Source organism: Macaca thibetana, chromosome 19 (genome assembly GCF_024542745.1).
Source record: "Macaca thibetana thibetana isolate TM-01 chromosome 19, ASM2454274v1, whole genome shotgun sequence".
Classification (NCBI taxonomy): Eukaryota; Metazoa; Chordata; class Mammalia; order Primates; family Cercopithecidae; genus Macaca; species Macaca thibetana.
In genome coordinates, this window is record NC_065596.1 from 7636643 (window position 1) to 7661678 (window position 25036).

The 25036-nt window shown below is 50.9% G+C and overlaps 2 protein-coding genes across 3 annotated transcripts in view; both read left to right on the forward strand.

Moving 5' to 3' along the window:
- CPAMD8 (C3 and PZP like alpha-2-macroglobulin domain containing 8) overlaps window positions 1–25036 on the forward strand; it is a 119832-nt gene that overhangs the window by 67900 nt on the left and 26896 nt on the right. Inside the window, exons 20-27 of the mRNA XM_050769895.1 lie at window positions 1967–2198; window positions 3342–3495; window positions 4530–4660; window positions 11780–11831; window positions 14264–14562; window positions 15268–15493; window positions 18459–18635; window positions 21325–21406. Coding sequence (XP_050625852.1) covers window positions 1967–2198; window positions 3342–3495; window positions 4530–4660; window positions 11780–11831; window positions 14264–14562; window positions 15268–15493; window positions 18459–18635; window positions 21325–21406 — 1353 coding nt within the window. The remainder of the gene's footprint in view (window positions 1–1966; window positions 2199–3341; window positions 3496–4529; window positions 4661–11779; window positions 11832–14263; window positions 14563–15267; window positions 15494–18458; window positions 18636–21324; window positions 21407–25036) is intronic.
- The window catches only part of SMIM7 (small integral membrane protein 7), a 357382-nt gene that overhangs the window by 63473 nt on the left and 268873 nt on the right, over window positions 1–25036 (forward strand). The gene's annotated exons all lie outside the window — the stretch shown is intronic.

Sequence of the window (25036 nt, forward strand, 5' to 3'; positions counted from 1 at the left end):
ATGTATTTATCAGTCATTTGTCTGTCTTCTTTGGATAAATGTCTATTCAAGTAATTTGCCCATTTTTGAATCATGTTGCTGTTTTTGTTATTGAGTTTCAGGAGTTCTCTATATATTCTGGGTATTATTTCATTATCAGATATATGATTTCCAAATATTTTCTCTCATTGGGTTGACTTTTTACTCTGTTGATAGTGCCTTTTTTTTTTTTGAGACAGGGTCTCACTCTGTCACCCAGGTGTTCAAGTGATCCCCCAACCTCAGCCTCCCAAGTAGCTGGGTCTACAGGTGCACACCACTACTCCTGGCTAAATTTTTAAATTTTTTGTAGACATAGGGTCTTGCTGTGTTGTCCAGGCTGGTCTCAAACTCCTGGGCTCAAGTGATCCTCCTTCCTCGGCCTCCTGAAGTGCTGGGATTACAGGGGTAAGCTACCATGCCAGCCCTTGGTAGTGTCTTTTGATGCTCAAAATTTTGCAGTTTTCATGAAGTCCAACTTGTCTACTCTTTTTTTGTTGCCTGTGCCTTTGTTTTCATATTCATGAAATCATCATCAAACTCAATGTCATGAAGCTTTTGCCCCATTTTCTTCTAAGAGTTTTATAGTTTTACTTTTTACTTTTAGGCCATGGATTCATTTTGAGTTAATTTTTTATATGGTGTTAGGTAAGGTCCAAATTCATTCTTTCACGTATGGATGTTTGCTGTTTCTAGCAGTATTTGTTAAAAAGATTGTCTTTTTCCTAAAGTATCTTGATGCCCTTGTTGAAAATCATTTGACTATGTTGTCAGGGTTTATTCCTGGGCTCTCTATTTGAATCCATTAGTCTATATGTCTGTCCTTATGCCAGTAACACATTGATTTGATTATGGTAGCTTTGTGGTAAGTTTTGAAGTGTGAGCTCTCCAGCTTTATTCTTCTGGTTTCTTTCTTTGGCCACCAGAGTCCCTTGAGATCCATGTAAAATCTCAAGGTGGAGTTTTCTATTTCTGCAAAATAAAATAAAATTTAAAAGTCATTGGGGTTTATGAATGGGATTCCACTGAATCTATAGATCACTTTGGGTAGTTTTGACATTTTTTTTTCTTTTTTTCTTTTTTGAGACAGAGTCTTACTCGTCACCCAGGCTGGAGTACAGTGGCGTGATCTCAGCTCACTGCAGGCTCCACCCCTGGGTTCACACCATTCTCCTGCCTCAGCCTCCCGAGTAGCTGGGACTACAGGCGCCCACCACCACACCCAGCTAATTTTTTGTATTTTTAGTAGAGACGGGGTTTCACCATGTTAGCCAGGATGGTCTCGATCTCCTGACCTCGTGATCCACCTGCCTTGGCCTCCCAAAGTGCTGGGATTACAGGCGTGAGCCACTGCGCCTGGCCAGTTTTGACATTTTAACAAGTCTTCCGATCCATGAACATGGGATATGTTTTCATTTACTTATATCTTTTTTGTCTTTTTTAGTTTCTTTCAATAATCTTTTTGTGTATGTGTGACAGGGATCTCACTCTGTTGCCGAGACTGGACTGCAGTGGTGGGATCACAGCTCACTGTGCCCTCGACCACCTGGGCTCAAGTGAATCCCCCACCTCAGCCTCCTGAGTGGCTGGGACTACAGGCATATGTCACTACACCCACCTAATTGTTAAATTTTTTGTAAAGACAAGGTCTCATCATGTTGCCCAGGATGGTCTGGAACTCCTGGGCTCAGGCAGTCTCCCACCTCGGTCTCCCAGAGTGCTGGAACTACAGGCATGAGCCACTGCGCCCAGCCCATCTTTTCTATTCGAGTCAGGGCTGAGGGACAGTTTTTTCCTGTTGCCACTTTGGTGATGCCTTCAATGCTTTTTTCTAAGCTCCTAGGGTGCTTCGCTGAGCCATGGAACCTGGGTCATCCATGCCCACCTGACCCCCCAAGGCATAGCCCTGGAGAAGGGCCCCCCATCATGGCTGTCTGTCTCTCCGCAGTGACCCATCTGGTGAGGAGACACTCAGCGTGAAGGTCCCGGACTCCATCACTAGCTGGGTGGGTGAGGCCACGGCCCTGTCCACCTCTCAGGGCTTAGGCATCGCCGAGCCTTCCCTGCTGAAGACCTTCAAGCCCTTCTTTGTGGACTTCACGCTCCCCCGTCTCATCATCCGTGGGGAGCAAGTCAAGATCCCGCTCAGTGTCTACAACTACATGGGCATCTGTGCTGAGGTACTCAGCCCCCAAATATATAGCCTTCTTCCATTCAATGGGGAGTTGGGACTGCATTGGTGCTATAAGGGAGGCAGGAGTGGGTCAGTGTTGGCTTGGGGGATTTAGGAGGGCGAGAGCCTCTGTAATGTTGGGGAGGCGGGGATGGGTGGGCTCAGCCTGGGAGGTTTTGGGGAGGATGCCTCATCTGTGCTATCAGGGAGGCAGGAGTGGGATGAGATCAGCCTCTGATTCACCAACCATCGAAGCCAGGTGGGGACGCATGTGTGTGAGTGAGAGGGACTTGGTGCAAATGGAGCCGTTGTCCCTGACTCCTAGCAGGGGCGTGCCTGGACTGGTATCATATATGACAGCATGGAGCTTTCTCTGTAAAGGGCCAGATAGGAAATATTTCAGTCTTTGCTGACTGTACAATCCCTGTGGCAGCGAATCAACTCAGCCCTTATAGCATAAAAGCAACCTAGATGATCTCATCTAGAGCACCTCTGTACCCATAGGCACACACATGCATGCAGAAACTAGCATGCCCATACGCACACACGAATGCATATCCACATGCCTTCTCCCGGTACATGCACATGTGTATACATGCATGCATGCACATGTGTATGCAATCTGTGCTTGCATACATGCACATAAGTGTGCACCCAGGGACACATGCATTCACAGCACACACATGCACATGAATACACACACACATGCACACACAGAGCTGTACTCTGACATCATGGAGCTGCACAGTTGGAGAGAGGGTCAGGAGAGGCCCTCTGTGGACCTGCTGTGGAAGAGGTTGCATCCATCTGGAGTCCCAGAGTGGATAGACATGCAGGAGAGGCAGCCCTGGCTGGAACTGGCAGCTTCAGTCCAAGGGAGATCTGGACCTGTGGGGATATGGAGGGCTGTGGGGAGGAGAGGGCGCCCAGCAAGACAGATGGGCATGAGAAGGCCAAGTGGGGCAGCAGACAGCAGAGAGTAGTTTATTCTGATCGGAAATGGAAAGGGGACCTTCCCAGGGGGAGCATGGCTCTTGGAGAGGCTGACAAGTCTGGTGTGTGCAGTGAGTGGTGGGATGTGTGTTGGACCTCGAGGCACTGGGAGGGGGCCTGGATTCCAGGCACCATGAGCCAATGCCACCCTCTGCAGGTGTACATGAAGCTCTCGGTTCCCAAGGGCATCCAGTTTGTTGGGCACCCTGGCAAACGCCATCTGACTAAGAAGATGTGTGTGGCCCCCGGGGAGGCTGAGCCCATCTGGGTCGTTCTGTCCTTCAGTGACCTGGGGCTCAACAACATCACAGGTGAGGACCCCACAGTTCTGGGGATGTTCCCCTCTCCAGGCCACAAAAGGGTCCTGGCATTGACCCCAGTTGGGGATGAGGGCTGCATGGGGCAGCAGGTAAGGTCAGGACTGTCCCAAGGAAAATGGGACAGCAACTGCGGCAAGCAGGACAGAAGGAATGGGCCCAGGAGGAGTGGGGAGGTGGGCCCTGGGGTCTCACCTGTTGGGGGAGCTGAGCTCTTAAGATGCCAACCCAGTGTAGCACACACACATACAGACATGCATACACACACAAATCCATCCACACAGACACATGCCCGCATGTGTAGACATGCATACACACACAAATCCACACACACACGCCCACATGTGTAGACATGCATACACACACAAATCCACACACACACGCCCACATGTGTAGACATGCACACACACACACAAATCCACACACACAAATCCACACACACATGCCTGCATGTGTGAACATGCATACACACACACAAATCCATACACATAGACATGCCCATATGTGCAGATATGCATTGCACATGCAAACCTGTACAAACACATGCACACATGCACACACACTCACATACAAACGTGTACACACAAACATGGAAAAATGCACACACATGCACATACACACAAATACATGTACAAATACATACATCCATATGCACACACAAGTTTGTACACACAAACACACAAATGCACACACATGCATATGCACAACAAACTTGTACATACAAACACACACAAATGTACATACACACACACGACAAACTCGTACACACAAATGCCCTCACATGCATATGCACAAACTCTTACACGCATGCATAAATGCATGCATACGCACACATGAGCCTGTGCGTTCAAACACATGCATACATGTGCAGACATACACACGTGCGTGCATGCACACATCCGCATATACACATGCACATGCGCACACACACATAGGCACACGCACACACCTGGGATGAGGATAGGGATGGGACAGCCGCCATCCTGGGTGGGGACCTGTTCTGAGACCAAGACATCTAATTTCTGTAGCCAAAGCCCTTGCTTACGGAGACACAAATTGCTGCCGGGATGGGAGGTCCAGCAAACCCCCGGAGGAGAATCATGCTGATAGGAGGGTCCCCATCGGGGTGGATCACGTCAGGCGCAGTGTGATGGTTGAGGTAAGGCGATGTCCTCATCTCTGGTGCTTGGCCAGGGCCTCATTTCTTCAGCCATGAAGCTGGGGCCAGCTGGAGTGTGTGGTCTGAGGCTGAGCCAGGGCCTGGGCAGCCTTCACGGGTTGTGCTCGAGAGCTCAGGGTGCCTGGATTTTGGGGTACTTCCTCGTTGGAGGATCATGGTGGTCCGATACCTCCCTAAAGTGCAGAGTGGGCTTTGGTGAAGCAGCCTGGGGCTCTTGAAGGGCTGTAGCAGGTACCCCCTGACCCCTGGGTGAACTATTCAGGAAGACCGTGTCCCTCATCTCATGCTTGTCATAGGCATTTGTCATTAGTGAGCACCATGACTCAGCATTTGGGGCATTGTCCTTGGATGGCCTATGTAGGAAGGACACAGAGCTGCAGGGGGCAGGGGCAGGCGCCAGGATCTCACAGACCCCCTGGCTGTGAATCCAGGATCGGCCACTTACCCATCATCTTGGGAAGCATCCTGGCTTTCCAGCCCCGCTCTGCAAGACAAGAGGGGCTCACCTTCATAAAACGGGGTAGGAGACCAGAGACGACACACACAGATGTCTCAAGGCTGGGCATGCAGTAGCCACCATGCCTCATCTTTTCTTGGCTGCTTGGACACATCAGAGCCCTACTGAGGCTCCGTTTGGTGCTGCACCAACAGCAGCCCGTAAAAGCAGCCCCAAGGGTGTCACATTCCCCAGAGGTCCAGCTGCAAACAGCTGCTCTCCCTCCCTGCTGGGATCCTGCTGGCCCTGAACACAAGTGGCTTCTGTTAGCACCAGGGGTCACGTGCCCACTGGGCAGAACTCCGGAGCGGTGACAGTGGACAGGTCACCGCTGTGGTGTCGTTGATGCGATGTGATGGATTCCTCGGGGACAAGAGCGCTGTCAGGTGGGGACCGAGATCTCTGTGAGCCGGCAGGATGGGATGGTCCTGATGGGGAAATGCAGAGACCCCTGGTCACCCTTTGCCCAGCCAGGGCATCCTCCCTGGGCCACAGCCTGCCCTCCTCAGGTCCAAGAAGGAGGCAGTGAGCCCCTCTGAGCTGCAGAACCTGGAGGCCTGGTGTTTTTGCCTCCTCCCCTTGCGGAAGGGGTTTCTCAATGCGTACAGAGGGACTCTTGAGGGTCTCCTTCCCCGGAGCCTTCCTTCCATCCACGCCGCAGAATGATCTCCGCACCTGCAGTATCCACTTGTCCAGCTTTCTGCAGGCAGCTCTGGGGAAAGATATAGGCATCAGAAGACTTGAAATGTTGATGCAAAAGATGAAGCGACAATTAGAAAAGCAATTTATGAAACAAGAGGCACCAGGATGTGTGGCTTGATAAAGCAGCAAAATGCTCCTCCTGCCTCCTCCACTGGAGGGCTGTGGGTGCCACCGACTGAGCTGGACTTAGGAGCAAGAAGCTGGATAGGATGCATGGGCCGGTGGGGAAGCATCACCTGTGCATGGCCCATCATGGGTGCTGTACCCGGGTGGGGATGGCTTGGCAGGTGCAGGCAGTATGGACACCACCCTGCCTTGCTCCCCTGCTGGCCTGCAAGGGGAGTGCGATCCTCTATGTCTGCTGGGAGGCTGAGAACTTTCAGTCATCTCCACATAAATTTCACTACAGTGAAATTCCAAGGAGCAAAGAGGAGGCAGGAATAATTCGGGCCTCACTGGAGTGATACGAGGCTTGGCCAGCCAGGGAGTGGGCTCTGGAGTGACAGCCCCAGATTCGAATGGAACCGCTGGATGGTTAAATGATAGTGTCAGTGGAAAGCCTCTGATGGTGTCTGGCCTGTCTACTAAAGACCCATGTGCTGTTGTCACACAGACATTTATAACAGTCAGCTGGGAAATCCCATACCAAAGTCAGGGATACACTTTCTATTTTAGGAAATGTCCATCAGTTGATGAATTAGAGAAATGAATGTGGGTCGATGAAATGCAATTCCTCAATGCAATAGAATATTATTCAACTGTGAAATGGAGTGAAGGGCCAGGTTGTGGTGGCTCACACCTGTAATCCTCGTGCTTTGAGAGGCTGAGGGAGGAGGATGGCTTGAAGCCAGGAGTTGGAGGCTGCAGTGAGCTATGATTACGCCACTATACTCCAGCCTGGAAAACAGAGCCAGACCTTGTCTGAATGAATGAATGAATGAATGAATAAATAAATAAATAATTAATAAATAAAATGAAGCACTGATCCATGCTACAACGTGGATAAATCTAGAAAACGTGATACTGAGTGAAAGAAGACAGACACAGGCCAGGCACAGTGGCTCACACCTGTAATCCCAGCACTTTGGGAGGTCAAGGTGGGCGGATCATCTAAAGTCAGGAGTTCGAGACCAGCCTGGGCAACATGGCAAAACCCTGTCCCTACTAAAAATGCAAAAATTAGCTGGGCATGGTGGCACACACCTGTAGTCCCAGCTCCTCAGGAGGCTGAGGAGGGAGGATTGCTTGAGTCCAGGAGGTGGGGATTGCAGTGAGCAACAGAGGGATTCTCGAGACACTGCACTCTAGCCTGGGCGACGGAGCCAGACCCTGTCTCAAAAACAAAAAACAAACAAAAAAAAAAAAGTCAAACACAAAAGGCCACATGGTGTACGATTCCATTTATATGAAATGCCCAGAACAGGCAAATCCAGAGAGGCCGAAAGGAATGAAGCACAGATCTGTGCTACAAGGTTGCAGAAAAGCCCAGCCAGAGCTAGTATTTGTGGCATCATGTAAGCTCCATGTTCTGATATCAGACCCTGAGCCAGAATGGGCATAGAGGCAAAGGAGATTGGAACCGGGATGGACAAGTGCAGCCCGAGATGGGCTAACACTCAAGAAGCAAACCCAAGCTACGGCAGAGGGGCAGAGTGGAAGAGATGGGCATCATTGAGGAAGTCGGCTCTGGGGTCCTCTGTGAGCTGAGTCAGCAGAGGTTTCTTGGGACCCAGCAACCGTGAGGAGCCCCTGAATTTGTGCCCAGGGCCACAGCCCATGGTCATCCAGAGGCACAGTGCATTATTGTTGTATCAGTTGGTTCTTACATTGCTATAAAGAAATACCTGAGACTGGGTTATTTATTGATTAATTTGTTTATATTATTATTGGTTTTTGAGATGGAGTCTCACTCTATCACCCAGGCTGGAGTGTACTGGCGCAATCTCAGCTCACTGCAACCTCCACCTCCCAGGTGCAAATGATTCTTCTGCCTCAGCCTCCTGAGTAGTTGGGACTACAGGCATGCACCACCACACCCGGCTAATTTTTATATTTTTAGTAGAGACGGGGTTTCACCATGTTGGCCAGGCTGGTCTTGAACTCCTGACCTCAGGTGACCTGCCTGCCTCTGTCTCCCAAAGTGCTGGGATTACAGGCATGAGCCACTGTGCCCGGCCATGACTGGATAATTAGTAAAGAAAAGAGGTTTAATTGGCTCACAGTTCTGTAGGCTGTACAGGAAGCATGGTTGGGGAGGCCTCGGGAAACTTACAATCATGGCAGGAGGTGAAGGGGAAGCAGATGTGTCTTCCATGGCTAGAGCAGGAGGAGGAGGGAAGGGGGAGGTGCTTCACAGTTTTGTTGCTGTTGTTCTTGTTGTTGTTGTTTTGAGGCGAATTCTCGCTCTGTCGCCAGGCTGGAGTGCAGTGGCATGATCTTAGCTCATTGCAACCTCTGCCTGCCTGGTTCAAACAATTCTCCTGCCTCAGCCTCCCGAATAGCTGGGATTACAGGCACCCGCCTCCACGCCCAGATAATTTTTATATTTTTAGTAGAGATGGGGTTTCATCATGTTGGCCAGGATGGTCTCGATCTCTTGACTTCGTGATCTGCTTACCTCGGCCTCCCAAAGTGCTGGGATTACAGTTGTGAGCCACTGTGCCTGGCCGCTTCACAGTTTTAAACAACCAGATCTCATGAGAACTCACTCATTATCACGAGAACAGCAAGGGGGAAATCTACCCCCCTGATCCAATCACCTTCCACCAGGCCCCTCTTCCAATCTTGAGGATTACAATTCAACATGAAATTTGGGCGGGGACACAAATCCAAACCGTATCACTCGCCACCAGCAGAATGGATCTGGTTCTGTCTCTGTGGATTTGCCTATTGGACATTTTGTATCAGTGGAATCATACAGCATGTAGCCTTTTGCCTCTGGCTTTTCTCACTCAGTACAATGTGTTTAGGGTTCATCCACAGTGCAGCATGGATCCGTGCTTGCTTCTGTGGCTCAATCATATTCCATTGGATGGATGGACCACATTTTCTTTATCCGTTCACCTATGGTGGACATTTGGGTTATGCACAGTTTTTAGGATTATACAGCTGTTAAAAATCTACCGTGAAGTCAGGCACAGTGGCTCATGCTTATAATCTCAGCACTTTGGGAGGCTGAGGCAGGAGGATCGCCTGAGGCCAGGAGTTTGAGACCAGCCTGGTCAACATGGTGAAACTCTGTCTCTACTAAACTATACAAAAAATTAGCCAGGCGTGGTGGTGGGCGCCTGTAATCCCAGCTACTCAGGAGGCTAAGGCAGGAGAATTGCTTGAACCTGGGAGGCGGAGGTTGCAGTGAGCCGAGATTGCACCACTGGACTCCAGTCTGGGTGACAGAGTGAGACTCCATCTCAAAAAAAAAAAAAAAAAAAAAAGAAAAGAAAGAAGCCACCGTGGGTTACAATGGCCTGGCCCTGCCCATTGCTCCCAATCCCTTTCCCAACAAGTGGCCAGGCTGGTAGACAGGGGGTTACTGAGGCCCAAGTAATGCTTCTGGGGCTTTCCCTGGTGCCCCCTAGCTTAGCAAATGACCCGTGGGTTCCACATCGGGCCTAGCAGGTGTGAGATGAAATCCTGGCAGGTAGATGGCTCGGTGTAGCCTGAGATGGTGTCCTCAGCCTCTCTGCACCAACCTTGGGAAGTTTACTAGGAAGTGGATGTGAGTGGGGACAAGCGTCTCCTAGACTCATCAGTATAGACACATGACAATTTCAAGGAGAGCTTTGGAATGAAAGTAGGCAAGGATGAGAAAATATAACAAGAACTGACGGTCAGTAGCACTGAGAAGACTCCAAAACCCCTAAGCATGATAACCCCATCACAGTGTGAGGTTGGGGGTCCTTATTCCCAACTTAGAGATGATGAAATGGGAGCCCAAAAGGTTGAGTGAGTGGCCCTAAGCCAGTCAGCAGGAATGGTTATATTAGGATTCACCAGAGAAACAGAAGTCCCCCCACCCCACACATACATAGAATGAGATTTGTTATACACACACACTCACACACATACATCTGTAGTACAGGTTTATCATAAGGTACTGGCTCATGCACTTACGGAAGCCGAGAAGTTTACAAGCTGTCCTCTGCAAGATAGAGACCCAGGAGGCCAGGCGTGGTGGCTCACGCCTGTAATCCTAGCACTTTGGGAGGCCGAGGCAGGCTGATCACCTGAGGTCAGGAGTTTTGAGACTAGCCTAGCCAACATGGTGAAACCCTGTCTCTACTAAAAATAAAAAAATTAGCTGGGCCTGGTGTTGGGTTCCTGTAATCCCTGCTATTTGGGAGGCTGAGGCAGGAGGATCACTTGAACTCAGGAGGCGGAGGTTGCAGTGAATCGAGATCACGCCTTTGCACTCCAGCCTGGGCAACAGAGTGAGACTCCATCTAAGAAAACAGAACAAAACAAACAAAAAACAAAACAAAACAACAACAAAGAAAACAAACAAACAAAAACAAGCTAGAGACCCAGGAAAGCCAGTGGTGTAGCTAGAAGTTCTGAGAGCTGGAGAACCAATGGTGTAGATTCCAGCCCAGGTCTGAAGGCCTGGGAACCAGTAGCAGGAGAAGATCGATGTCCCAGCTCAAGCACTTGGGCAGAGAGTGGAACCAATCTTCCTCTGTCTTGTTCTATCAGGAGGAGCTCAACAGCTTGGATGGTGCCCACTTACATTGGAGAGGGCCGTGTGCCCTACTCAGTCCTCCAACACCAATGCTGATCTCTTGTGGAAGCACTTCCTGGGCAAGCCCAGATAGATTGTTTAACCAGCTATCTGGGCATCCCGGAGCCCAGTCCAGTTGACACCTAGAATTGACTATCCTAGGTTGGGCATGGTGGCTCCTACCTGTAATCCCAGCACTTTGGGAGGCCGAGGCAAGCGGATTGCTTGAGGTCAGGAGTTCAAGACTAGCCTGGCCAACTTGGCAAAATCCCGTCTCCACTAAAAATATAAAAAATTAGCCTGGCGTGGTAGCATGTGCCTGTAGTCCCAGCTACCTGGGAGGCTGAGGCATGAGAATTGCTTAAACCCAGGAGGCGGAGGTTTCAATGAAATGAGATCATACCACTGCACTCCAGCCTGGGCAACAGAGTGAGACACTGTCTCTAAATAAATAAATAAATAAATAAATAAATAAATAAATAAATTTGACCATCCTAATGGGGAAAGGAACTGCCAGGCCACCTGGCTGCAGCTGCCGCATGTTAACCCTTTGAGGTCTGATCCAAGGGCCCCCACAGGGGCCATGTTGGTCAGACCAAGCCCTGCAAGGTGAAGGGGGTTAAATTCTGGGCATCCCTTTTTAAGAGACTGAGACAGCTGCCTTCTAGTATTTGGGGTCATCCATAGAAGAAGCAGAAGTGAGGACCCAGCTGGAAGAGACAGGAGACAGGAGATGTGGTGGACAGACAGTGGGACCGAGCCCCGTCCTTGGCAGATGGAGGAGCCCCTCTCACCGTGCTCATGGATGTCAAATGAGGCCTCAGAACCTGGCCTCATTTGTCCTCATCATGTCCCCTGCCCAGAGGGAAATGGGAGGACGGGGGTGGCCGGGAAGGTAGGGGTGTGAACCCCATGACAAGTTTAGAAGCAGTTGGTGAGTTTCTTTTGGCCAGCAAGGGGGAGCAGCCTCAGTTTCCCCATTGGAGCCTGGGAAGTGGGTGGCCCTGTCCTGCTCCACGCACCTGTGATCTTGGTGTGACCGTGCTGATACCACGTAAACCCTGGAAGCACAATTACGTGCCCTGGACTTGAAGTCATTAGTGTGGGAGAGCCAGCTGCTCTGCTGAGCTGACCGTCCGCCTCACTGCCCCGGCACTCAGTTCTTCTTGTTTCTTTGTTTCAGGCCGAAGGAGTTCCCCGGGCGTACACCTACAGCGCATTCTTCTGTCCCAGTGGTGAGTCCCCCGTGCCCATCCTGCTAAGGTGTGGCCAGCTGGCTGGGTCAGGACTTTGGCCTTCCTCATTTCCCACACTGTGGGGGCTGTCCCACTGCAAAGTGAGTACCTGCCCTTCCCGGGGGAAGGGGGCACTGTGGTTTAGGAAGAGCGATGTCCCAGCTAGGGACAGGCAGAGCCAGTGAGGGTGGGGCATCCACCACGCAGAGAATGAATACACAGGAATGTGCACCGCAGGTACCAAGCAAAGTTAGGCTGGCCGGGCGCGGTGGCTCATGCCTGTAATCCCAGAACTTTGGGAGGCTGAGGAAGGTGGATCATTTGAAATCAGGAGTTTGAGACCAGCCTGGCCAACACGATGAAACTTATCAATACTAAAAGTACAAAGTTGGCTGGGTGCGATGGCTCACGCCTGTAATCCCAGCACTTTGGGAGGCTGAGGCAGGTGGATTACGAGGTCAGGAGTTTGAGACCAGCCTGACCAACATGGTGAAACCCCGTCTCTACTAAAAATACAAAAAATTAGCTGGGCATGGTGACGCGCACCTGTAATCCCAGCTGCTCAGGAGGCCGAGGCAGGAGAATCACTTGAACCTGGGAGGCAGAGGTTGCAGTGAGCCAAGATCACGCCATTGCACTCCAGCATGGGTGACAGAGTGAGACTCCGTTTCAAAAAAAAAAAAAAGTACGAAGTTAACCAGGTGTGATTGTGTGTGCCTGTAATCTCAGCTGCTTGGGAGGTTGAATCAAGAGAATCTCTTGAACCCAAGAGGTGGAGGTTGCAGTGAGCTGAGATTGTGTCGCAGCATTCCAGCCTGGGTGACAGAGTGAGACTCCGTCTCAAAACAACGACAACAACAATAACACACGAGCCTGGACCTAAAGATCACACCTTACACAAGAATGAACCCAAAATGGATCATGGACTTACATGTAAAGCTCTAGTGCTTTTGGAAAAAAACATGACAACCTGGGCAACATGGCGAAATCCCATCTCTACAAAAAATTAAACAAACAAACAAACAAACAAACAAAAACTTAGCCATATGTGGTGGTGCACACCTGTAGTCCCAGCTACTTGGGAGGTGGAAGTGGAAGGATTGCTTGAGCCCAGGAGGTGGAGGTTGCAGTGAGCCTTTCTTGTACCTCTGCACTCCAGCCTGGTTGACAGAGAGATACTCTGTCTCAAAAAAAGAAGTAAGGAAGGGAGGGAGGGAGGGAGACAAGGAAGAAGGAAGGAAGGAAGGAAGGAAGGAAGGAAGGAAGGAAGGAAGGAAGGAAGGAAGGAAGGAAGGAAGGAAGGAGAAAAGAAAGAGGAAGGGAAGGGAAGGAAAGGAAAGGAAGGAAAAAAGAAGGAAGGAAGGGAGGAGAGAAGGAAGGAAGGAAGGAAGGAAGGAAGGAAGGAAGGAAGGAAGGAAGGAAAGAAGGAAGAAAAGAAGGAAAAAAAGATCTTGACTCACTGCAACCTCCATCTCCTGGGTTCAAGTGATTCTCCCGTCTCAGCCTCCTGACTAGCTGGGATTACAGGCACCTACCACCACGCCTGACTAATTTTTGTCTTTTTAGTAGAGACAGAGTTTCACCGTGTGGGTCAGGCTGGTCTCAAACTCCTGATCTCAGGTGGTCCACCTGCCTCAGCCTCCCAAAATGCTGGATTCTTTACCAAAGTTGAGCTCTCCTAGGTCCTTTGCATCTCTGTATAAATTTTGGAATCCATTCAGCAATTTCTCCAAAAGAGCCTCCTGGGATTTTGATTGGGATTGCTTTGAATCTGTAGAACCATCTGGGGAAGAACTCACATGTTCATGATAGTCCATGAACATGGTCTAGCTTTCGTTGATTTGGGTTTTCTTTTCTTCCTCTCCTCAGCCTTTTCAATTTTCAGTACCTTGCTCATCTTTGGTCAGATTTATCCCTGAGCATCTTATCTTTTTGTTTCTTTTAGAGAGGATCTTGCTTTAGAGAGAGTCTTGCTTGTTTTTAGAGAGAGAGTAACCCAGGCTGGAATGCAATGGCGCGATCATGGCTCACTGCAGCCTTGAACTCCTGAGCTCAAGCAATCCTCCTGCCTTGGCCTCCCAAGTAGCTGGGATGACAGATACATGCCACTGCTAATTTAAAAACATTTTTGTAGAGATAGGAGTCTTGCTGTGTTTCCCAGGCTGGTCTCGAACCCCTGGCCTCAAGCAATCTTCCTGCCTCAGCCTCCTAAAGTGCTGGGATTACAGGTGTGAGCCACTCTGCCCAGTCCCATTTTATCTTTTGTGTGCCATTGCCAATGCCATTGTTAGGCCAACACCATTCCACCATGTGTGCCGAGTCACAGTGAGATCCACTCCTTGTGGTCCTGGTGCTCACCTCCAGGTACCATGAGGGAAAGTGGGATGCCTCCAGGTGCCCTCTCAACTCCCCATCTCCTTTCCTCCATCCAGAGAGAGTCCACATCTCCACCCCCAACAAGTATGAGTTCCAGTATGTGCAACGGCCACTGCACCTCACCCGCTTTGATGTGGCTGTGCGAGCTCACAATGATGCCCGTGTGGCCTTGTCTTCTGGGCCCCAGGACACAGCAGGCATGATCGAGATCGTCCTGGGGGGTCATCAGAACACCAGGTCATGGATCTCCACCAGCAAGATGGGAGAGCCCGTGGCCAGTGCACACACGGCCAAGATCCTCTCCTGGGATGAATTCAGAACATTCTGGATCAGCTGGCATGGTGGCCATATCCAGGTATACAGCAGGACTCCCTGGGGCTTGTGCAGAAACCTCATGTTCCTCCAGTATTAGCTACTTCCTGTTCTGTGCCAGGCTCAGATGGGGGGTCAGGAGAAGCAAGGGAAACACAGGGCACCACCTCAAGTTGTTCTCAGTCTAGAGTCGCTTACCAAAAAAACAGGTAGCAAGAGCTGTGGCAGAGGAAGCACCCAGGGATCTGGGAGCAAAGAGAGGAGGCAGGTGGTCAGGGAGAAAAGAAGAATGGACATGAGCAAGTGAAATGGGGGTTAGGGTGTGTTTTCTGGGCCAAGCAAAAAAGATATAGAAGCTAACACAGCTTCCTAACAGAGGAAGCTAATACAGCTTCCTAGAGGAAGAACATAACCAAAGTAGGTTTTGAAGTATGAATAGGAGTTTGCTAGGCAAAATGGGAGTAGAGTGTGTTCTCCAGGCAGAGCAATAACACGTGCAAAGGTCCAGAGATTCCAAGGAGCCCAGTGACTTCAGAACCTGCAGATGTCATGCCTTATGTTTCTGTCGGCTGTTTATCGGATGGAGTAACCTCTGGTTTTTCTCACCTCTGATTCCCCAAAGACCCTTCCTTGCACCGTGAGTGTGGCTAAGGCCTCTGACCCTGGCCACAAAGTTGGTGTCACTGCCACCTGAGTGCCTACTGCCTGCTTCCCGCCAGTGTCCAGCAGCCTTGGTTTCTTTTTCCAGGTTGGCCATGGTCCAGAGCCGTCCAACGAGTCTGTCATTGTGGCCTGGACCCTCCCGAGGCCACCAGAGGTCCAGTTCATTGGCTTTTCCACTGGCTGGGGCTCCATGGGTGAATTCCGAATCTGGAGGAAGATGGAGGTGGATGAGAGCTACAGCGAGGCCTTCACCCTGGGGGTCCCACATGGTGCCATCCCTGGGTCTGAGCGGGCCGCCGCCTCCATCATCGGTGCGTCTGTCCCACAGCCTGGCTTGGGGAGGTCAAGTGGCAAGAGCCAAGGTTGAGACTCTAGGCTTAGTCTCAAGCTGGGCTTTGCTGGGGACCTGTGTCCTGGGGTGTCCACCCATACACCCACTCACCTGACAAGCAGCTTCCAGTGCCTTCTCTATGCCCATCCATGTGCTGGGCATTGAGGCAGCCCAAGAGCTGACCCCAACCCCACCCTTGAGGGACTCCTAGTCCAGGTGAGATGGCAGATCCAGAGCCCCCCTAGTCTAAACCTTATGCAGAAGTCAGGGTGGGGTGACCCCTAAGAACCTGCAGTGAGCCCTGTGAGGGCAGTGGGCCAAGGACAAGCTCCAAGAAAACACAAATGCCTGATGAAGTCAGCCAGATGTGGAGTGCAGGATGGAGGCCTTGGGGGTCTTGGTGATGGGGCAGGCGTCTGGAGCAGTTGCCGAGTAGAGGTGAGAGGCTCTGACTAGGGACATAGGAAGCAGCCTTAGGGGGTCTGTAGGGTTGGGATGTGTATTACTCTGTTTTCATGCTGCTGATAAAGACATACCCAAGACTGGGTAATTTATAAGGAAAAAGAGGTTTAATTGACTTTCAGTTTCACATGGCTGGGGAGGCCTCACAATCATGGCGGAAGGCGAAATGCACATCTTACACGGCCAGAGGGAGAATGAGAGAATGAGAACCAAGTGAAAGGGGTTTCCCCTTATAAAACCATCAGATCTCGTGAGACTTCTTCACTACCACGAGAACAGTATGGGAAAACCGTCCCCATAATTCAATTAGCTCCCACCAGGTCCCTCCCACAACACGTGTGAATTATGGGAGCTACAATTCAAGATGAGATTTGGTTGGCGACACAGCCAAACCATATCAGGATGCCTCTAGTAGCCCAGGTGCTGGAGGGGAAAGTGTGATTGTGTGATTGATCCAGTGCTGGGAGTCGGGCAGAAGGGTGGTGAGAGTTTGGGGTGGGCCTGAGCCATGGAGGAGAGGGCGAGAGGCCAGAAGGAGATGGACGGGCCCAAATGAGGGTGTTGAGGCTCTCTCTGACATAAGAGGGCAGAGGCCCTGGTACCCAGGCAGGTAGGCGGTTGTGGCCAGATCAGAGGAATTTCGAGTTTACAATTCCTGAGGCACGAGAGCAAGTCAGAGTGGATGCAGGGCTGAGTGACTAAGATGGAATTGAGGGAGATAGGAGAAGAAGTAGAGAGGCAGGAATGGAGAGGAGGTGACGGCTGGGATCCGTGCACTAGTGCCTTCAGTGACACAGCAGGTGGAGAAGAAGCTGAGTAGCCTAGAGCATGCTGATGAGAAAGTAGCCAGGCTGTTTGTGCAACAAGGGCAGGCTGCAGGGGCAATGGCAGCCTCAGCGAGACATGCGGAGATGCTAAAGAAGGAAAGAAGGGGCCAGGTGTGGTGGCTCACGCCTGTAATCCCAGCACTTTGGGAGGCTGAGGCGGGTGGATAACGAGGTCAAGAGGTTGAGACCATCCTGACCAACATGATGAAACCCCGTCTCTACTAAAAATACAAAAATTAGCTGGGCATGGTGGCACAAGCCTGTAACCCCAGCTACTCGGGAGGCTGAAGCAGGAGAGTCGCTTGAACCTGGGAGGCGGAGGTTGCAGTGAGCCAAGATCACGCCATTGCAGTCCAGCCTGGTGACAGAGCGAGATTCCATCTAAAAATAAAATAAAATAAAATAAAATAAAATAGAGAAGGTGTGTTCAGGGGACATTGGGGGTCCCAGGGGGTCCATCAGCAATCTTTGAGACAAGGAAGCCAAGAAGAGGAATACAGAATGTCAAGGGGATGGGAGAACCAGAATTTTTTTTTTTTTTTGAGACGGAGTCTCGCGCTGCGTCACCCAGGCTGGAGTGCAGTGGCACGATCTCGGCTCACTGCAAGCTCCGCCTCCCAGGTTCACGCCATTCTTCTGCCTTAGCCTCCGAGTAGCTGGGACTACAGGTGCCCGCCACCACGCCCGGCTAATTTTTTGTATTTTTAGTAGAGACGGGGTTTCACCATGTTAGCCAGGATGGTCTCGATCTCCTGACCTCGTGATCCACCCGCCTCGGCCTCCCAAAGTGCTGGGATTACAGGCTTGAGCCACCGCGCCCGGCCCAGAATTTTTTTTAAAGAGAGAAAACTTTCAAAAATGCACCTCCAACTCCATATATATAGAAACTTTTAAAAAAATTGAAGTGCTCTTGGTTAAAGAAAAAATCTGAATATTTTAGAAAGAATATTTTAGGGCTGGGCACAGTGGATCATGCCTGTAATCCTGGCACTTTGGGAGGCAGAGGCACGTGGATCACCTGAGGTCAGGAGTTCGAGACCAACCTGGCCAACATGATGAAACCCTGTCTCTACTAAAAAAAAAAAAAAAAATTAGCCGGGTGTGGTGGCACATGCCTGTAGTCCCAGCTACTCAGGAGGCTGAGGCAGGAGAGTTGCTTGAACCTGAGAGGCGGAGGTTGCAGTGAGCTGAGGTTGTGCCACTGCATTCCAGCCTGGGTGACATAGTGAGACTCCATCTCAAAAAAAAAAAAAAAAAAAAAAGGAATATTTTAGGAAGACTATTTAGAATGGAATGAGAATGATTGTATAGACATACTGATATTTGTGGGATGCAGCCAAAGTTGTACTTAGAGACCAATGTATAGCCTTCAATGCACCCATTTTAAAAGCCAGCGAGGGAAAAAGCACTGAACAGAATGAAAAGCTAGAGAAAGAAAGCCTAAGTTAAAACTAAAGAACACAGAAGAAGGTGTGTAAAATTGTCACCAAAGCCAGTACACCAGCTGGTCTGAGCAGGCAGAGGGTGTCAGTCCCAAAGGGCAGTTGGGTGGCTGACTGGGTGACACACGCAGTCTCCCATCCTTGGGTAAAGCTGTCCCTGTTCTCTACTGACCTGGGACAGCCCCCAACTCAACTCTCTTCTCCTTCCCACCAGGGGACGTCATGGGGCCAACCCTGAACCACCTCAACAACCTCCTGCGGCTGCCCTTTGGCTGTGGAGAGCAGAACATGATCCACTTTGCTCCCAACATCTTTGTCTTGAAGTATCTTCAGAAAACCCAGCAGCTCAGCCCTGAGGTGGAGAGAGAGACCACCGACTACCTAGTACAAGGTATTGGGGAAAAACTGCCTGGTCGAGGTGGGAGCAGGCGAGTCAGGTTCAGCCTTCAGTGGAGAAGACCACGCTGGAGGCGACCCACACACCAGGCACAGTGATGAGGAGGAAGTGGGCAAAAGAGGCCATTCAGGGTGGCCCTGATCTGGTCACTGTCAGCAGAAGCCTGATGTCTCTGGCTGTTAGGATGAGATTCTGAATGAATGGTGCTGTTCAGATACAGGGAGAGGAACAGCATCTTTTTAAAGTGTAGATTTTTTTTTTTTACAACAAGAATATAACAGCATTATTAAAAATAACATTGGCCGGGCGCGGTGGCTCAAGCCTGTAATCCCAGCACTTTGGGAGGCCGAGACGGGCGGATCACGAGGTCAGGAGATCGAGACCATCCTGGCGAACACGGTGAAACCCCGTCTCTACTAAAAAAATACAAAAAACTAGCCGGGCGAGGTGGCGGGCGCCTGTAGTCCCAGCTACACAGGAGGCTGAGGCAGGAGAATGGCGTGAACCCGGGAGGCGGAGCTTGCAGTGAGCTGAGATCTGGCCACTGTGCTCCAGCCCCGGCGACAGAGCAAGACTCCGTCTCAAAAAAACAAAACAAAACAAAACAAAACAAAAACCAAATAACATTTAGAAAAGAAAAAAGAAGGCCAGGCACAGTGGCTGATGCCTGTAATCCCAACACTTTGGGAGGCCGAGGCAGGAGGATCACTTGAGCCCAGGAATTTGAGACCAGGCTGGGCAACAAAGCAAGACCCCGGTCTCTACAAAAAATAAAAACATATTAGCCAGACATGGTGGCATGCACCTGTAGTCCCAGCTGCTCAGGAGGCTGAGGCAGGAGGATTGCTTGAGCCCAGGAGTTGGAGGCTGCAGTGAACTGTGATTGTGCCACTGCACTCCAGCTAGAGTGACCGAGTGAGACCCCAACTGTAAAAAATAAGAAAGAAGAAAGAAGAACAGTCAGGGGTTGCTCCAGGCTGAAAGTCTGGCATCATGAAGGCTGATCATGGACAGCTAGGAAGACCGAGTCCACTGAGGCCAGGTCCTGGGGGCTCAGATTAGCAGCTCTTGGGAGAGTCTGGGAAGTGGGTGGACCCAGGGCCAGGTACACCATGGTGGATCCATCCAAGCTCAGGTCCTTAAACACCACCCAGAGTCGAATGAGCCCTCCTCGTGAATAACAGCCTGTACCTCCACAGGACAACCAGACCCTGTGTGCATCCAGCCAACTCGCAGTCCAGACTCGACAAATCCCAAATCAACACCCTCCATCTTCCCCCCAAACCCACTTGTGTTCGTTTCCTAAAACTGCCACAATAAAATGCCACAAACTGGGTGACTTAGAACGACAGAAATGTGTCATCTCCTTATAGTTGTGGAGCCCAAAAGTCCAAAATAAAGGTGTCCGCAGAGCTGGTTCCTTCTGGTGGCTCTGAGGGAGACTCTGTCCCAGGCCTCTCTACTGGCATCTGCTGGCTCCAGGTGTTCCTTGGCTTATAGACCGATCAGCCTGCTCTGTGCTTCCACAATCGCATGGCTGTCACGTCTGTGACTAATTCCCTTTCTTTTCTTTTCTTTCTTTCTTTTCCTTTTCTTTTTCTTTTTCTTTTTTTTTTTTTAGAGCCAGGGTCTTGCTCTGTCACCCAGGCTGGAGTGCAGTGGTGCAATCATAGCTCACTGCATACTTGAACTCCTGGGCTCAAGCCAGCCTCCCATCTCAGCCTCCTGAGTAGCTGGGACTACAGGTGTGCACCACCATGCTCAGCCAATTCTTAGTAAAGATGGGGTTCCACTGTGTTGTCCAGGCTGGTCTTGAACTCCCGGCCTCGAGTGATCCTCTCACCTCGGCCTCTCAAAGTGCTGGGATTCCAGGTGCAAGCCACGGCGCTCAGCCTCTCTTTTCAAGGACAAGGACACCTGTCATTGGATTTAGGGCCTACCATAAATAAATCCAAGATGCTCTCATCTGGAGATCCGAACCTTAATGATATCTGTTAAGATCTTTATTTCCAGTAAAGTCCCATTTTTGGGTTCTAAGTGGATGTGAATTTGGGAGGACCCACCCCATACAGAATGCCTTTTGTCACCTGTCCTGTCTCTGTGGACACAGCCCTGTCCTTCCTGAGGCTCAGGCCACACAGCGTGGTGCCCTCAGATTTGTGCTTCTTTCCCTCACAGCCCGTGTCTGGCTGAGTAGCTCTGCCTTCACCCCAGGAAGGCTCCCCACCTCTGTCGCCACCACTGGGTCCAAACTCATCATTGCGCACTTGGAGGGCCCCCGTCCCCATCTTTCTGTCCAGACCCTATGGTCCACTGGCTCTATATGTCACCCCCAGATGTGGTGTGGAGCAGTTTCGGGGACTCCAGATGTGGTATGAGACAGTTTCAAGAACCCCAGATGTGGTGTGGGTCACTTTCAGGGACCCCAGATGTGACATGGGGCAGTTTCAGTGAGCCCAGTTTCAAGAACCCCACATGTGGTATGGGGGAGTTTCAGGGACCCCAGATGTGGGTGTATGGCAGTTTCAAGGACTCCAGATGTGATTCGAGGCAATTCCAGGGACCCCACATGTGGTGTGGCTTCGGAGGTCCGGGGTGGGGGGTGGCAGAACGGTGTAGGTCCCCGGGGTGGGCCTGGGCCAGGCCACTCAACAGGACAGGGTCCTCTGTGCTTGCCCCGCAGGCTACCAGCGCCAGCTGACCTACAAGCGCCAGGATGGCTCCTACAGCGCGTTTGGGGAGCGGGACGCATCGGGGAGCATGTGGTGAGTCCCCACTGCCCTGGGCACGGCCTCTGAGGCTCCCCGCCTGATGCCACGGCCTCATATCCAATGCAGTGTGGCCAGATCACTTGGCGCCTGATCCCCGGATGACAGGGAACACAGCTGGGAAGTAAAGACTGTGGTGGTCCCAGCTCCAGAGACGAAGGCTGGGGCTTGGGGCCAGTGCAGAGCTGGTGATTGTAACTGTTCCTCTTTCTGCTGTTGTTACCACGGTGAGCAGGACCCCATGCCCTGCTCTCTGGCCCCTTGGGAGTGAGCCCTGGATGCCCTGGGCTTCCTCAAGCTCCCAGGACCCAGGAATAGCAGTGACTAGAGCAGGAGGAGATGGCAGGGCAAAGGGGTCAGAAGCCAGACCAGTGCCTCGAGGCTGGCGTGTGCTGTCTGCAGGAGAAGGCTGGGATCTTGTTTCTGTGGTAACTGCAGGAAGGTGATCAGGGCAGGGAGGGTCCCTAGGAGGCCGGGCACACCTGGATCTTGTTTTCCTGGGATCCTCAGGCTACTGCAGTTCTTGGCATCATCATGGGGTTCACCTGAGACTGTGGGTGACCTTCCAACTTCTGTGCCCATCACCAGACGACTCCTCGGAGATTGCCACCCTGGTAGTGCCGACAGCAGCTGTGAGCATGGAAACTGCCCTGTTTTTAGTCCAACGGCGTGTCCACTGCACAGTTGCAGTGCCAGAGCCCAGGGAGCGGGGACATGTGGCTGATTACTTCCTGCCATGGGCAGCATCACTTACCCAGCTCCAGAGGGGCCCAGGGTTGGTGACACACCCAGCATCCCCCAGCCCTAGCAGCTCATCCACACTGTCCCAGCTCTAGTCCCAGGGTCCTGCCTTGCTGACAACTGATAATGCAAGGCCCTGTGCAAGATGCAATAGTTATCCACTGCTGTGTAACAAGTGACCCCTAAATGTAGCCATTTAAAACAACAAACATGTATTATCTCTATTTATTATGTACTAATTCTTATGGAATTAAGGAGCAGCTTAGCTGGGTGTTTCTGCCTGGGGATGTTTGTTGGGGTTGCAGTCAAGGTGTTGGCTGTTGCTGCCTTCATCTGAAGGCTCAACTGGGGCTGGAAGATTTGTTTCCAAATTGACTCCCTCACATGGCTGTTGGCAGGAGGCCTCAGTTGCTCACCATGTGGACTTCTCCATAGGGGCTACTTGAGTGTTCTTACAACATGGCGGCCAGCTTCCTCTCACAGTGAGCAATTCAAGAGAGAAAGCGAGAAGGATGCCACAGTGCCTTTTGTTACTTGGTCTTACAAGTCAGGCTGTCACTTCTGCCTCATTCTATTCTATTCCTTTTTTTTGTTTGTTTTCTTTTTTTGAGATGGAGTCTCACCCTGTCACCCAAGCTGGAGTTCGGTGGTACAGTCTCAGCTCACTGCAACCTCCACCTCCTAGGTTCAAGCAATTCTCCTGCCTCAGCCTCCTGAGTAGCTGGGATTATAGGCACCTGCCACCACACCTGGCTAATTTTTATATTTTTAATAGAGACAGGGTTTCACCATGTTGCCCAGACTGGTCTCGAACTTCTGACCTCAGGTGATCTGCCCACCTCAGCCTCCCAAAGTGCTGGGACTACAGGTGTGAGCCACTGTGCCTGGCCCACATTCTATTCTTTAGTAGTGAGTTGCTAAGTACACCCCATCTACACATGAAGAGATTCGGGCCTCCATCTCTTGAAAGGAGGAGTATTAAGGCATTTGTGGATATACATTAAAATGACTATAATAGGTGTATAATTTTGTATCTATAAAACAAAGAAGTAGAGAGTGATGGAGCAGGGTAGTTATATGGGATGGTCAGGAAAGGTCTCCTGGAGGATATGAGGGAGGAGCCATGAAAATCCAAGGGAACAGCATTCCAGGCAGAGGGAACAGCCATTGCAAAGGCCCTGAGGCAGGACCCAGCTTGACGAGGTTGGGCCACAGAAGGGAGGCTGGTGTGGCTGGAGGAGCACAGGGCCAGGAGGTTGGTGACCTGGCACGAGGGAAGAGGGAGGGGCAAGGCCAGGTTGATCAGAGCAGGAGTCTGGATTTAGTGCTGTGTGGAACAGAATGCTGTTAGAGGGCTGGGAGCAGAGCAGGATCAAGATCTGTGTCTCCTGGTGGGCTGTGTGTGTGCACACATGTGTTGAATCACATGTGTGATTCAACATTTGGGATGGGTTGAGCATCCCAAGTCAGAAAATCCAAAGTTCAAACTACTCCAACATCCAAAACATTATTATTATTATTATTATTATTATTATTATTATTAGAGACAGAGTCTTGCCCTGTTGCCCGGGATGGAGTGCCGTGGCTCGATCTCAGCTCACTGCAACCTCCGCCTTCTGGGTTCAAGCAATTCTTCCACCTCAGCCTCCCGAGTAGCTGAGATTACAGGCGCCCATCACCACGCCTATGTAATTTTCATATTTTTAGTAGAGACAAGGTTTTGCCATGTTGACCAGGATGTTCTCGAACTCCTGACCTCCAGTGATCCGTCTGCTTTGGCCTCCCAAAGTGCTGGGATAACAGGTGTGAACCACTGTGCCTGGGCTTCAAGATGCTTTTAGTGCCAACCTGATGCTCAAGGGAAACGTTCATTGGAGCATTTCAGATTTTTTGGATTTGGGATGCCCAAGTATACAGTATCTGTGAGTTCCACAGGATTCAATCAACCACAGATTGAAACTATTCAGAAAAAAAAAAAAAAAGAGTCCGGCTGTGGTGGCTTGTGCCTGTCATCCCAGCACTTTGGGGAAGCTGAAGCGGGAAGATTCTTTGAGGCTGGGAGTCGGCAGCCAGCCTGGGAAACATGGCAAAACCTCATCTCTGCAAAAATGTTAAAAATGAGCTGGATGTGGTGGTACATGCCTTAGTCCCAACTACTGGGGAGGCTGAGGTAGGAGGATCGCTTGAGCCCAGAAGTTCAAGGCTGCAGTGAGCTATGATTGTGCCACTGCGCTCCAACCTGAGTGACAGAGCAAAACTCCATCTCTATTGTGGGAACTGGCCAGCAGTCCGCAATACAACGGTGCTTTCTCTTTGCTCCCAGGTTGATTGGCAGGTTGAGAAATAATAGCCACACACAAGGTAGTGAAAGCTGGGTCTGGGGGGGTCACCACCTTCTGGTCCCGTGGTGCCAACAATGCACTGCATATGCCAGCATTTATTATTAAATTTAGTGAGGGCGGAGGTAGGTTAGTGAGGGATTTAGGGTCATTTGATTATGAGGTGAGATGGTCACATGGGGATGAAGTAATTCTTTTTTTTTTTTTTTTTTTTTTTTTTTTTTTTTGAGACGGAGTCTCGCTCTGTCGCGCAGGCTGGAGTGCAGTGGCCGGATCTCAGCTCACTGCAAGCTCCGCCTCCCGGGTTCACGCCATTCTCCTGCCTCAGCCTCCCGAGTAGCTGGGACCACAGGCGCCGCCACCTCGCCCGGCTAATTTTTTGTGTTTTTAGTAGAGACGGGGTTTCGCCGTGTTAGCCAGGATGGTCTCGATCTCCTGACCTTGTGATCCGCCCGTCTCGGCCTCCCAAAGTGCTGGGATTACAGGCTTGAGCCACCGCGCCCGGCCGAAGTAATTCTTTAACATAACTTCTGTATGCAGAAGTACA